We start from the raw sequence: 14,261 nt of genomic DNA on the forward strand, positions 1-14,261 counted from the left end.
TGAACTTTTGCCAATCACTTCAGAATCAGAATCAGGTTTAGTATCACCGGCATAGGTTGTGAAATTTATTAACTTTGCAGTACAATGAAATACATGACAATATAGAGAAAAAAATAAATAACCAAATTATAGTAAGTATATATGTATATAAGTAGTTAAATTTAAAAAAGCACGCAAGAGAAATAATATAAAAATTAAAAAAAGTCAAGTAGTGTCCATGGGTTCAATGTCTACTTAGGAATTGGAGGGCAGAGCTGAAGAAGTTGTTACTGAATCACTGAGTGTGTGCCTTTGGGCTTCAGTACCTCCTCCCTGATGGTAGCAATGAGAAGGGGGCATGTCCTGGGAGATGGGGATTCTTAATAATGGATATCAGCTTTCTGAGGCATTGCTCCTCGAAAATGTCTTGGATACTATGGAGGCTGGTACCCAAGATGGAGCTGATTAATTTTACAACTTCTGCTAGCTTCTTTTGATCCTGTGCAGTATCTACCAAACCACCCCCCCCCCCCCATACCAGACCATCATTCAGCCTGTCGGAATGCTCCCCAGGGTATATCTATAGATGTTAGAGTGTTTTTATGTGACAAACCAAATCTCCTCAAACTCCTAATGAGAAATGGCTGCTGTCTTGCCTTCTTTATAGCTGCATCGATATGTTGGGACCAGGTTAGACCCTTCGAGATCTTGACACCCAGGAAATTGAAATTATTCATTCTCTCCACTTCTGATCCCCCTATGAGGATTGGTTTGCACTCCCTTGTCTTACCCTTCCTGAAGTCCACGATCAGTTATAACCATATAACCATATAACAATCACAGCACAGAAACAGGCCATCTCGGCCCTCCTAGTCCGTGCCGAACTCTTAATCTCACCTAGTCCCACCTTCCTGCACTCAGCCCATAACCCTCCACTCCTTTCCTGTCCAAATACCTATCCAATTTTACCTTAAATGACACAACTGAACTGGCCTCTACTACTTCTACAAGAAGCTCATTCCACACAGCTATCACTCTCTGAGTAAAGAAATACCCCCTCGTGTTCCCCTTAAACTTCTGCCCCCTAACTCTCAAATCATGTCCTCTCGTTTGAATCTCCCCTACTCTCAATGGAAACAGCTTATTCACGTCAACTCTATCTATCCCTTTCAAAATTTTAAATACCTTGATCAAATCCCCCCTCAACCTTCTACGCTCCAATGAATACAGACCTAACTTGTTCAACCTTTCTCTGTAACTTAAGTGCTGAAACCCAGGTAACATCCTAGTAAATCGTCTCTGCACTCTCTTTAATTTATTGATACCTTTCCTATAATTCGGTGACCAGAACTGTACACAATATTCCAAATTTGGCCTTACCAATGCCTTGTACAATTTTAACATTACATCCCAACTTCTGTACTCAATGCTCTGAGGCCAGCATTCCAAAAGTCTTCTTCACCACCCTATCTACATGAGACTCCACCTTCAGGGAACTATGCTCTGTTATTCCTAGATCTCTCTGTTCCACTGCATTCCTCAATGCCCTACCATTTACCCTGTATGTTCTATTTGGATTATTCCTGCCAAAATGTAGAACCTCACACTTCTCAGCATTAAACTCCATCTGCCAACTTTCAGCCCATTCTTCTAACCAGCATAAATCTCCCTGAAAGCTTTGAAAACCCACCTCATTATCCACAACACTTCCTACCTTAGTATCATCGGCATACTTACTAATCCAATTTACCACCCCAACGTCCAGATCATTTATGTATATTACAAACAACATTGGGGCCAAAACAAATCCCTGAGGCACCCCGCTAGTCACTGGCCTCCATCCCGATAAACAATTATCCACCACTACTCTCTGGCATCTCCCATCAAGCCACTGTTGGATCCATTTTATTACTCCAGCATTAATACTAACGACTGAACCCTCTTAACTAACCTTCCATGTGGAACTTTGTCAAAGGCCTTGCTGAAGTCCATATAGACTACATCCACTGCCTTACCCTCGTCAACATTCCTCGTAACTTCTTCAAAAAATTCAATAAGGTTTGTCAAACATGACCTTCCATGCACAAATTCATGCTGGCTATTCCTAATCAGATCCTGTCTATCCAGATAATTATAAATACTATCTCTAAGAATACTTTCCATTAATTTACCCACCACTGATGTCAAACTGACAGGTCTATAATTGCTAGGCTTACTTCTAGAACCCTTTTTAAACAATGGAACCACATGAGTAATACGCCAATCCTCTGGCACAATCCCCGTTTCTAATGACATCTGAAAGATCTCCGTCAGAGCTCCTGCTATCTCTACACAAACTTCCCTCAAGGTCCTGGGGAATATCCTGTCAGGACCTGGAGATTTATCCACTTTTAAATTTCTTAAAAGCGCCAGTACTTCCACCTCTTTAATTGTCATAGGCTCCATAACTTCCTTACTTCTTTCCCACACCTTACACAATTCAATATCCTTCTCCTTAGTGAATACCGAAGAGAAGAAATCGTTCAAAATCTCTCCCATCTCCCTCGGCTCCACACATAGCTGACCACCCTGATTCTCTAAGGGACCAATTTTATCCCTCACTGTCGTCTTGCTTTTAATATAACTGTAGAAACCTTTCGGATTTACTTTCACCTTATTTGCCAAACCAACCTCGTATCTTCTTTTAGCTTTTCTAATCTCCTTCTTAAGATTCCTTTTACATTCTTTATATTCCTCGAGCAATTCCTTTACTCCATGCTGCCTATATCTATTGTAGACATCCCTCTTTTTCCGAACCAAGTTTCTAATATCCCTTGAAAACCATGGTGCTTTCAAACCTTTAACCTTTCCTTTCAACCTAACAGGAACATAAGGATTCTGTACCCTCATAATTTCACCCTTAAATGACCTCCATTTCTCTATTACATCCTTCCCATAAAACAACTTTTATGGAAGTTCTTTGGTCTCATTGATGTTGAATGCAAGGTTGTTGCTGTGACACCACTCAGCGAGCTAGTATATCTTGCCCTCTCATCTCCATCTGAGATTCTACCAACAATGGTTGTATCATCAGCAAATTTATAGATGGCATTTGAGCTACAAGTAGCCCCACAGTCATGGGTATACAAAGAGTAGAGTAGTGGGCTAAATATACACCCGAGGTGTGCCAGTGTTGATCATCAGTAAGGAGGAGATATCACCAATCTGTGCAGATTGTGGTCTTCCAGTTGGGAAGTCAAGGATCCAACTGCAGAGAGAGGTACAGAGGCCCAGGTTCCATAACTTCTCAATCAGGACTGTGGGAATAATGGTGTCCGTCCACGTGAAGAGCCATTGAGGTAGCATCTGCCATAGATCTATATGGCAATAGGCAAATTGCCGTGGGTCCAGGTCCTTACTGAAGTAGGAGTTGATTCAAAGCATTTTAGTACTGCAAATGTAAGTGATACTGGATGATAGTCATTAAGGCAGTTCACACTACCCTTCTTAGCCACTGGTATAATTACTGGCCTTTGAAGCAGGTGGAAACTTCCAACCATAGCAGTGAGAAGTTGAAAATGTCCTTGAATACTCCCGTCAATTGGTTGGCACAGGTTTTCAGAGCATAACCAGGTACTCCATCAGGGCCTGCCACTTTCCCTTCTGAAGGACAGCCTGACATCAGCCTCCGAGAAAGAGATTACAGGATCACCGAGTGCAGCAGGGATCTCCACGGCTTTAGATGCCCCTTTCAAAGCAGGCATAAAAGGTGTTGAGCTCGTCTGGTAGTGAAACATCACAGCCATTCATGCTATTGGGTTTCACTTAAGCAAAGTTTAGGAGGGTTAATGGCGCCTAACTCCTTTGCTTGCATCTTCGGAAACAGCTCTATCTCCATCTTTAATATCTCTATTTTTCTCTTTCAGGGTTCTTTTGAAGACCCTGGCCTGGAGTTACAGGCTGACTATGGTTCTTTGCGGGAATGGGACCTGCTCTCAGGGTTTCACAACTGGCCGTTGTTCGGCGCACCAAGGGCTCGACTCAAGAGCTCCGCTCACCTTTGGAGGACTGAACTTCCATGGCTCTGGAGACAGGAAAGGTTCAGAAGTTGGTGTCCGAGCAGAAGACTGGTGTGTCAGAAATGGGAGATCTAAGGCTGTGTGCCCAGAGACTCGAGATCTTTGGGCACAGTGCTCAGAAAAAGCGACGCAACAGACTTTTAACATTGTAAACCAGCGAGCTGTTTGTTATGTCTCCCCTCTCGCTGTGAAACGGAGACATCTCATTCTCCCATATTGGGGGGGGGGGAGGGGGTGCAAGCGCCTGTGCTATGTCGAATGTTAGGTGAACAACGTGGCCTTTGGAGTACTGCAGTGTTTTTGCTGTTGCCTTTCTCAAGCTTGAGTGCTCAGTGGTGTGTGCTGATGTTTTTTTGCTGGTGGGGGGAGGGGGAATTGTTGCTTGCTGCCACTTACGTGCGGGAGGGAGGGGAACTGGGGGACTACTTTGGGGTTCTAACATTTAACTGTCATTCATTCTTTGGGGGCACTTCTCTGTTTCTGTGGATAGTTGCGAAGAAAAAGCATTTCAGGATGTATATTGTATACATTTCTCTGACATTGAATGTACCTTTGAAACTTTGTAGAATGTGATGTCCTGCAAATCCTGCCAGAGTTGACGTACATCCGATGTCACCTCCAATCACTCTCTTCGCCCTTGAAATAGCTCTCCACAAGTCATACCTGGTCTTCTTGTACAGAGCTGGGTCACCAGACTTAAATCGTCTAGCCCTCAGCAGACAACGGACCTCCTGGTACATCCACAGCAGGTTTTCGTAGGCACCCACTCATTCACACAGGTTTCCATGAACAACTGTGGCAAACTCATCCAGATTCAAAGATGTCTTCCTGAATACAGTCCACTACACCAATTCAAAGCAGTCCTGTAAGTGCTCCTGTGCTTCCCTTGTCCACACCTTCTTGGTCCTCACTGCTGGTGCTGCAGACTTCAGTTTTTGCCTATACTCAGGGAGTAGAAGTGCAGCCAGGTGATCAGACTTCCTTAAGTGAGGCTGTGGAACAGCACAGTAAGCACTCTTCATCTTAGTGTAACAGTGGTCCAGTGTGTTGTTTCCTTTTGTGTTACAAGTGATTTGTTAATGCTAATTGTTTAGTGACTTTTTCAAGCTGGCCTGGTTAAAATCCCCCAAGATGATGGTGAAGGTATCAGTGTTTGCTGTTTCATGCATGTTGATCCCATTCCTCAGATCATCTACAGCCCATAGTCCAGGTCTGATGAACAGAATTGGGACATCACTGACTCATTAGTACACCAGGAGGAGTTGATCATGAGGCATACACCTCCAGCTCTGCTCTTGAAAGACTCGACAGTCCTATCCTGATGGTGTGTAGTGAACCCGTCAATCTGAATCAGTGTCCAGTACAGAAGAGGTTAACCAGGATTCCATGAAGCAGAGACACAAATGGTCCTAATGTCTCTCTGATACAGCACCCTAGCTCTGAGATGGTTGATTTTATTGTCTGGTGACCGTACACTTGCCTACAATATTGTCAGTGTTTAGATACTTTTTATCTGTGTACTCTCAAAATGGGGATACCTTTCTCTTTATTTTCACTGCCTGCATTGCAGCTGAATCAGATCTCAGTATCTCTATTCCAAGAACTGTTCAGATTCTATGACCCATTCTACATTTAAATGGTTAAATTCCGTAGACTTTAAATGGCATTAATTGGAGTAATGCTGAAACATGTGGAACTCTAATCTCTTTGTGGTAAAATGTTTTATCGCTTCCAAGACAGCTGCAGACAGAACTAAGTGAATATATCCATAGGTTAGTGTGGAATAATGATCACTTGAACTTTATTTTATTTACAATTTTTAAATTTCTCTTCCTGCAGGTCCTCAGAGATACAACTCCACAGATGCCAAGAAACCTACATTGCAGAGAATTATGTATGAGCAATAGCTTGAAAACTGCTCCTCAGGAACACCATAGCAATAAACTCTACACAAAGCAAGCCCAAATTTTGTTTTCCCATCAAGTTTTGCTGTGTCTTCAGCTAATCAGATACCCTTGCTGACTTCTCAGTCGAAAGAATCTGGAGGAATGCAGCAAATTATTTTATAAATTGCAGACTTTAGAATATACTTAAATTTACAGCAGTTTCACAACCTGTTACATGACCTACCACAATATAAATCAACGAAAAAAAAATTACCCAGTACATCCAAATCTCACTTCTACCAAACAGAGAAATCTAAATTAGAAATACTGATTTCTGTTTCTGTCTCCATCAATCATTTTTCACTTTGTGTAGAAAAAGACCGTCCCTCACCATGCTGCCCGTCATCAACCCGAGATCATTCACACTTACTGTTTTTGCCGTTGTACTGTCTGTGCCTCTAGCGGAGTTCATTAATGAGACTGTGCGACTCAGTTGCCCAAGAGCTTCTGTACTTTGGGAAAGGCTGTGCTGTGTCTCACTGTCACTCTTCAATGCAAAGAACTGAGGAAGCGGCAACTCTGAATGGGTTTAAAACAAAATCAAAAATTCAGTTGGCATGAAGCATTATTTCCAATATACGCATTTACATAATTTAACATTTCCAGTTTTCTGATGAACTTAAAGTTCAATAACCAAGATTTCAAGTTGACAGTTGCTTTAAACTTCTATTATCAAGGCTATTTTCAGCCATTTTATTCTTTTCTCTGTCATGCGCTGCTCCCCAGCAACTCACTTACAATAGAAAGGTCCAGTACCATTACAAAAGCAAAGAGAAAGGGAAAAGTTGGATTGTGATAAGTAAAATAAAATTACAATAATAAGGATCTAAAACCAAATACTCTTACCCACATATTCCATTGGCAACACTCATCAGCTGTAACTATGGAGATGGTTGCGGGAGTGGAGTGGTGGGGGGAGGGGTTAAATTAGGTGTGTGGAATTGCTAGAAACCTGAAACTGATCAGGCAGCACCTGTGGCGATTAAGTTACATGTGGATAACAATACCCCCTAACTCGCCACTTTTGACTGAAATTATGAAGGCCGATTTTCTAAAAATGTAGAATTCAATGCAAAGTTTAAAACTACATTGTGCAAGGAAGGAGGATAAAGACTGGGTCACAATGAGAGTGGGATGGGAAATTAAACTGAAGAGCAACCAAAACCTCAAGGGTCATTCTTGCTGAATGATGAAAGATGCTCTATCAAGCAGTCATCCAATCTGTGTTTAGTTTCTCTAATGTAGACGAGACCAAATAGTGAGCAAAGCTCTACACTGGAGGAAGTGCAAGTGAGTCATTGTTTCACATCAAAAGATCATTTGGGTCACTACATGTTGGAAGGGAACGGGTGAAAAGCCCATGAGCTACTAATCCTATACTATCTGAAGAGGAATGGTAGGTTCAGATGGAAGAATGATCTAGGGAGCAGCCAAGACAATGGTGCCTTCAGAATGCTGGATGGAGAAGGCTGGGGAAGACATGCTTGATGGTGGAAACTCTTTGAAGATGGCATAAATTACAGGGCATGAAATTTATCGTTGAACCTGGAGTCTGGTGGATTGTATGCAGTGATGTTGGTACAAGCTTAAATATTGGCTATTCCACCAGGGATAAATTCTTGAATGTAATGTCATGGAATATTTTACACACACTGGAGGGAATGGATCACGTGTTGTATTTTTAACTTTTCAGTTGCTTTCAGATTGTGGTTTTCATATGAATGTATCAAACTATATCTGAATAAAGCAACACACAAAATGCTGGAGGAACTCAGCAGGTCGGACAGCTTCTATAGAAAAAAATAAACAGTCAATGTTATGTTACTGAAGCTGTGACAAAATTCAAATTACATTAATCAAGCTATACTGTGTGTTGAAGAAATTTCAAGCACACATTTTACCACTGTTAATCAGTTTATCCTCAGTATCAAAAAAAATGTTTTGCAACTAAAGGGTGCAGGAAATCCAAGCATTTATCACCTCATTGCAAGAAGGCTTTGCATCCAAAGTCCCCAAAATGTGAAACCGACACGAGATAGAATGAGCTTGCACAAAAAATAGGTTTCTTCAAATAGGAAAACATTTGCTACAAATATATTGTTCAGTGCTACGATGCCTAGAATTAGATTTAAATAAACAGGCAATTCACAAATAATTCAAGTAATTTTGTGGAAACGGTCACAACCAAGACATGTCCAGATGAGTCCTGCATCAGACAATGAAATGGATTAACAAGTGCAACCATCAATTTTAACTGTAAAATACTATCATTCTAAATAGTAATGCAGACAGGTCTGGAAGTAGTAAATTCTGTTGATCTCCTTCTCTGATAAAATTTTCCAAGATCTTGCAAGGTAATGAACTCAGCCTTTCAAGTGACCACAGTTTCACAATAAAGATTACAATGAGGGAAATCAAAATACACTTTGGATATAAGAGTATGAAAATAAAATTTGAAAAGGTAAAAAATGCGAACAGATGCGTACTGTTGGAATTTGGTATATTGGGTGAAGATGGACCAAGATGCATTCCATAATTTAGTACTAGTTAACATTGCTAATTCCAAATCTGGGCAGACAGGGAGTCAGAAAGTCAACTCTAATTTGGTCAGACTTTCAGACTAGGAAGCAGAGTAGATTCAAAATTCAAGTAACCAAGAAGGAGTTAAGAAAACTCAGTAGGTTAGGGGGATTAGGTGAAAAATTAATGTAGGTAATACTGTTAATACGGAGAAAATAAAATGAACACACAAAATGTCACCAGCTTCTTAGGAGAGAAAAGCTAATGGGGGGGGGGGGTACATTTTGGTATTAAATATGAAATGCTAAGCAAATGTAATATAGTGACCATAAACAGTGAACAGCTTTCCCAATGCTTGTCAGTTTATTTCTGAATATGGACAGGAACTAAATTGCAAATTGCACAAATGTTAAAATGGGGTATTAGAGACACTGTTCCAGAATTGTGCAGAACACAAGGAATGGAGCTCTCTGGGCACAGCTATTATTATATTGACATGGTATCAAATATTCTGCACTCATTTAGTATGCTTTGAATAAGATTTTAAATTGACCGGTGCCAATGAAACCTTACCTATGACTCCTCGATAAGTGTAGCTTTTGTGGCCATCTCTCATGGCACAGCCTGAACTCTTGGTAATTTCACTTGACACAATAAAATATACTATTAAAGTAGGTTTCATTAAATCTGCATGACTATTCCTAATTACAGTGGAGGTGACTGGACTTACCTCATCAATCACATCCAGTGTCTGCACTGCTGAAAGCACCTAGAATTGATTTTAAACCCGCAATTATTCTCTTTCACTGCATTTCATTGGAGAAATAGCTCTGCTTCTATCAAAAGCTCTATTTGCTATAGTTTTGGTCATGTCTTCAGTTTGCTGAAGTTCAGGGATGCCCGTAAGTAGGTTTTATTTGCCGTAAGACAGCAATGCTGGTCCAAGCTTTGCTATTACTTCTGCCCCATCCCATTTCCAATATTCGCCTTATTGGTTATTGTTTAAATTAAAGCACCTCCACGAAACAAGAAATTCAGTATTATCGCAGGAATATTCAAGTCAGAAAAGCCGACAAGAGTTTTGCCAAAAGTCTGAGCTCAAACTTCCTGAGTTTCTTCAGCTGCTGAATCTACAGTACATCAGATAGACCTTGGACAAAAGCAGAAATAGCATTCATTTCAATGGAAAATATACTAATTAAAAATTCATTTTGATAATTTTAAGTCTTTGATTACCAGATAAACTGCTTGGTAAAGCCAGGCCAGTTCTTTTTTCGGCTTGTGTGGCTTGACCACAATAGGGACCAAGCACTGGGCATGGCTTTGCAAGGTAGTTCTTACCAGGGTATTTAGTTATGCATGTGTTAACAGATAGATGAGAGGAGGCTGGAGATGATGCAATCTGCCCTATGTACATCACAGAATCACCCTTACATAGTTAGGCACCATATAAGTAAATGCATGCCGAGCAGAATTTCAAAACAATGACATGTTAGCTTATACTTAATTTTCAAAACTACAGGAATTAAACATTTACAAAAGGAGGCCATGCCTATTGATCATCGGTGTCTCTGCTGCCATTTGAGTTCCTTTAGAACAGTAGATTGGTTGTGGAACCCTAGTGCACATGGGCTGCTCAAACACAGGCATGTTCCATTATACTTAATCACTTCCAATGCAAATCTTGATGTCACTCACTTACAATACATTTGCATGAATCAAACACTGCTGCCCACTCATGCAAGAGCAGGCCATCAGAAAGTGGCTGGCAACTGAAAAGGGATAACTCTAACCAGGCGCTTGCCAGTAGAGTACGGGTCCTCCTACAGTTTAGTCTCCTTACGACAATTCCTTATGCTCTGCTCCCAAATATATCAACCTTCTTGGTCCTCTGATATTGAATCTTATCCTGATATTTCAAGTTAATAATACAACAACAACAACAATACTACCATTCCCCAGCAGCTTAAGAACCCTTGTCTTTCCCTTTAGCTTCCGACTCCAACCTCCCTCTCCACTTGTGGCTCTGACTTTCCTTTCTGTCCAATCAACCACACCCGACCCCACTCAGTCGACTATAGCTGAAATTCCCTTCACTGAACCCAGGACCTGCCCAATTACTCTCACTGTACGTAAAAGTTTTAGTTAATATACTGGTACAAAAATGAAAGTCATAAAATATGAAACACACTTAATATCGAAAAGGTTGTTCATATTCAAAACTTGCCTAAGCCAAATTCTTCAAGATACAAAAACTGTACATTTGTCAATTGCTGCACAACCACCATACTCTTCCTAAACATTTTACCCAATTCTAATTAAATTCCATCAGCTAAACAAACACAGCTAACTGCAAATTTCAATACAATGGGGTAAGAAGTTTAATTTAATGTTCAGCTAGCAAAGGAAAAGTACAATGTTTTGGGGCGCTTGTGCAATATAATATTGCTGTGAAGGGCTCATGCTCAACATGTTTATTGCCCTCACTGCTTGCAACAACTACTGCCAAACCACCCTCACCAGCAACCCCTACACACACACATCTCCAGTTTAAGTCATGAAATAACTTCTAGCTCCTGTACTTAAAGTTATCCCACTTAACTGTTTCAGATCTGGCATTAAGTTTCCCCTGTTAATATAAAGTACATCTCAGTAATTTATAAAGTTTTTACAGTGGAACTTTCAGCTCAGAAAAAAGAGTTTGTATGATGAAGTTGCTGGGTTCCTGGTAATAGTTGACACAGAACCTAGTGGGTCAAAAACCTGAAATCACAAGCATCTGTTTCTGTAACTGGCCTTGGTCTTAGAAACTTAATATTGGAGTAGTAACAGCATATGCAAATTTTAGAGCATTGATCTAGACATTAGAAATTTAATGGCAGAGCGAATGCAATTCATGACCTCTCCTTAACTAAGTGCCCTAGTCAATAACACAAAATATGCAAGTTAAATTCAAGAAAATAATTAATTCGACTGTGAAGTTAAGGAGCAGCTGTGGCTAAAAAATAAACTGCTGATTCCAAGGCCCCTTGAATTTGCAGACCTGTAATGGGTACAGAAAATAAACTAGCAATGGAGTTTGAGGCAGGGACCAAAACTTGAGAGTCCAGCATCTATAGGAAGAAGTACAGTTGATGTTTTGGGCAGAGACCCTTAAAACATCAATATGGCTAGGTGATAGAAATTTAGATGTTCACTGAAACTTGGCCACCTCAAAAATGATTGATTAGATATCCCCTTCCAGAAATTCACATTAGACGAATAGGGACTGGATGAAAATGCTGCAAAGCAAAACTTGCAGCTTCTGCACCAGGCCGCCAGTACCATTGAGACCCACCAAGCAGACATAAATGTTTAGACCGTTAAACATTTCAGGAATTCATACAGTCTCATCCTTGTCAAAAGTACCCGCATAATATCTCATCTTTCTTCAGCTAACTGCAAAACGATCATGGGGGAAGGCATTTCGTTGACTCTCAGCATATTCTGAACCATAAATACAATCTCACTGCATTCATTCATACTCTGTCAAAAGCTGGACAGTGAAAGCTTCCTTCTATCAAAACATAAAACAGTACAGCACAGGAACAGGCCCTTCAGCCCACAAAGTTGTGCCAAACGAGCTAAAAGGTAAATCAAAAAAGTTCCTAAAAATAAATCCATCCTTCCTACTCAATGCTCAGGTCCCTCCATCTTCCTCATTCATGTGTCTACCTAAACATCTCTTAAAGCCTTTTACACCCCCCACCCCGAGTAACACGTTCCAGGCATTCATCACTTGGAGTACAAAAACTTACCCTTCCCATCCCCTTTGAACCTATTCCCATCACCTTCAATGCATGGCCTCTAGTATTCAACGTTCCAATTCTGTGCAACAGATACTCCCTGTCTACTCCATCTATGCCTCTCATAATCTTGTAAATCTCTATCAGATCTCCCCTCAGCCTCCAACACTCCAGAGAAAACAACCCGTTTGTCCAGCCTCTAACGATAGCACATCCTAAACCAGGCTGCATCCTGGTGAACCTCTTTTGCACACTCTCCAAAGCCTCAACATTCTTTTGATAAAGAGCTGACTAGAGCTATATACTATCCCTGTGATTGTTGGGGTCTGGTCATGATTTTGAACTATGTAATTGTGAAAATCACTACAGCAAAAGGTCTTAGTAACTGATCAGTTGAATCTAGCAGTGCCAGTTGAAACTACTTGACGATAGCATGTTAAAACTTTTTCTTGATAACATAAAGATTCCACATTAAAAAGGCTCAAAGACTGCAGCATTAGTTGATTGTGAAATTGCTGAGAGAGACATCATCATATTCTGGCTAGCTTTGCAATTAGAAAAGACTTCTGCTCTTCAGCAATTGTCATATTCCTATTACCATCACAAAGCCAACTTTGATCTGGCTGAGAACTTTAAAGAAAACCTTTTACTTCAAACTACATAACATCTGGCTGCAATCTGACAAAATTCCAACAAAAAAGGCACTTGCGTTACAATTTAACCTCTGAAGAGATTAATTAGGTATCAATAACACAACACCACAGTTCAATATGCAAGCCAACAAATTTTGAATGGAGAGAGAATAGGGAAGAAGTTGGTGCCTGTGGTAAGAGTAATGTCACAAACACATTTAGTAATCCTGTCTTTAGGAACTATATTACAATTATAGTATATCTGTGCGCACACAAGTCATTTAAAAATAATATTCAGGAGTAGACTTAGCCTCTCTCCCTGTGGAATAAATTATCACAATTTGGACACTTTGGTTTAAGTGTACAAAGAGAATTTGGGTGCAATTCAGGAAAGGGAGGGTATGCAATTTGAAAGAGATGCAGCGTAGTCTGCATTGGCTTGAATTAAACTGCAGCTGGACCAGTGCCATTTATTCATTAGCTGCACTGAAGAACTGAGAAAGGCTGATTATTCTCTCATGGTTGACAAACACATTTTGCTGCAATGCAAAAGCTGTATTTTAAGAGGAAAAGAATAAATATTAAATTCCTCTAGAGAAATCTAATATACAGTAGATAATAAATTAGAATAATGCAGAGGAAAAAGCCAATAGAAAAACATCTTTAAATTTTAGAAAAATAAACCCTAATTTGACATGGTTCAAGCTCAAGTTGATACAAATCAAATCAATCACAAAAACCCTGCCTTTTGGAACCAACGAATGTCAACAGCTGCCAGAAACAACGGCACATCAAATAGTCATTGCTAAGTCACTCAGATTGTGAGGAAAAGAAAACCAGAGGCCACAAGCACAAGTCAGTCACCAAAAAATTAATTTGGAGGATTTAAGACAGACTTGTTTCACCAGAGAACTAGGATGTAGAACTGCTCACTAGTTGGAATTGTTGAGTAAAGATAAAGAGCACTGATGAAGTCAAGATATACTTAGATCAGGAGTTCCCAACCTGGGGTCCACAGGCCTGTCGGTTAATGGTAACCCATGGTATAAAGGTGGTTAGGTTCCCGTGACTTAGATAAGTAATAAGGGGAAAAAGTGACAGAAATAAGTAAAGATAGGATGAGATTTAGAGGGGTAGGTGAAGACAAATCTAGCAGGGCATCACAAGCAGTGATGGACAAGTAACAGAGTGGAGGAGGGGCATGACCAAATCTTCCTTTGGAGAGTCCTAAACTATAGGAAAAAATACAAGACAAGAGGGAAGAAATTAAATAGAGACTTGAGAGGTAACTTTTTTAAAAATATAAACACAGAGAACAGTGAATATACCTGGAACATGCTG

At 40.3% G+C, this 14,261-nt stretch overlaps 1 protein-coding gene across 1 annotated transcript in view; it reads right to left on the bottom strand.

Moving 5' to 3' along the window:
- Nucleotides 1-14,261, bottom strand: part of reps2 (RALBP1 associated Eps domain containing 2) — a 228,725-nt gene that overhangs the window by 126,220 nt on the left and 88,244 nt on the right. The window contains exon 3 of the mRNA XM_059968006.1: nucleotides 6,354-6,502. Within this exon, the coding sequence (XP_059823989.1) occupies nucleotides 6,354-6,502 (149 nt within the window). The remainder of the gene's footprint in view (nucleotides 1-6,353; nucleotides 6,503-14,261) is intronic.

The sequence above is a fragment of the Hypanus sabinus genome, chromosome 4, assembly GCF_030144855.1.
Source record: "Hypanus sabinus isolate sHypSab1 chromosome 4, sHypSab1.hap1, whole genome shotgun sequence".
In the NCBI taxonomy this organism is placed as follows: Eukaryota; Metazoa; Chordata; class Chondrichthyes; order Myliobatiformes; family Dasyatidae; genus Hypanus; species Hypanus sabinus.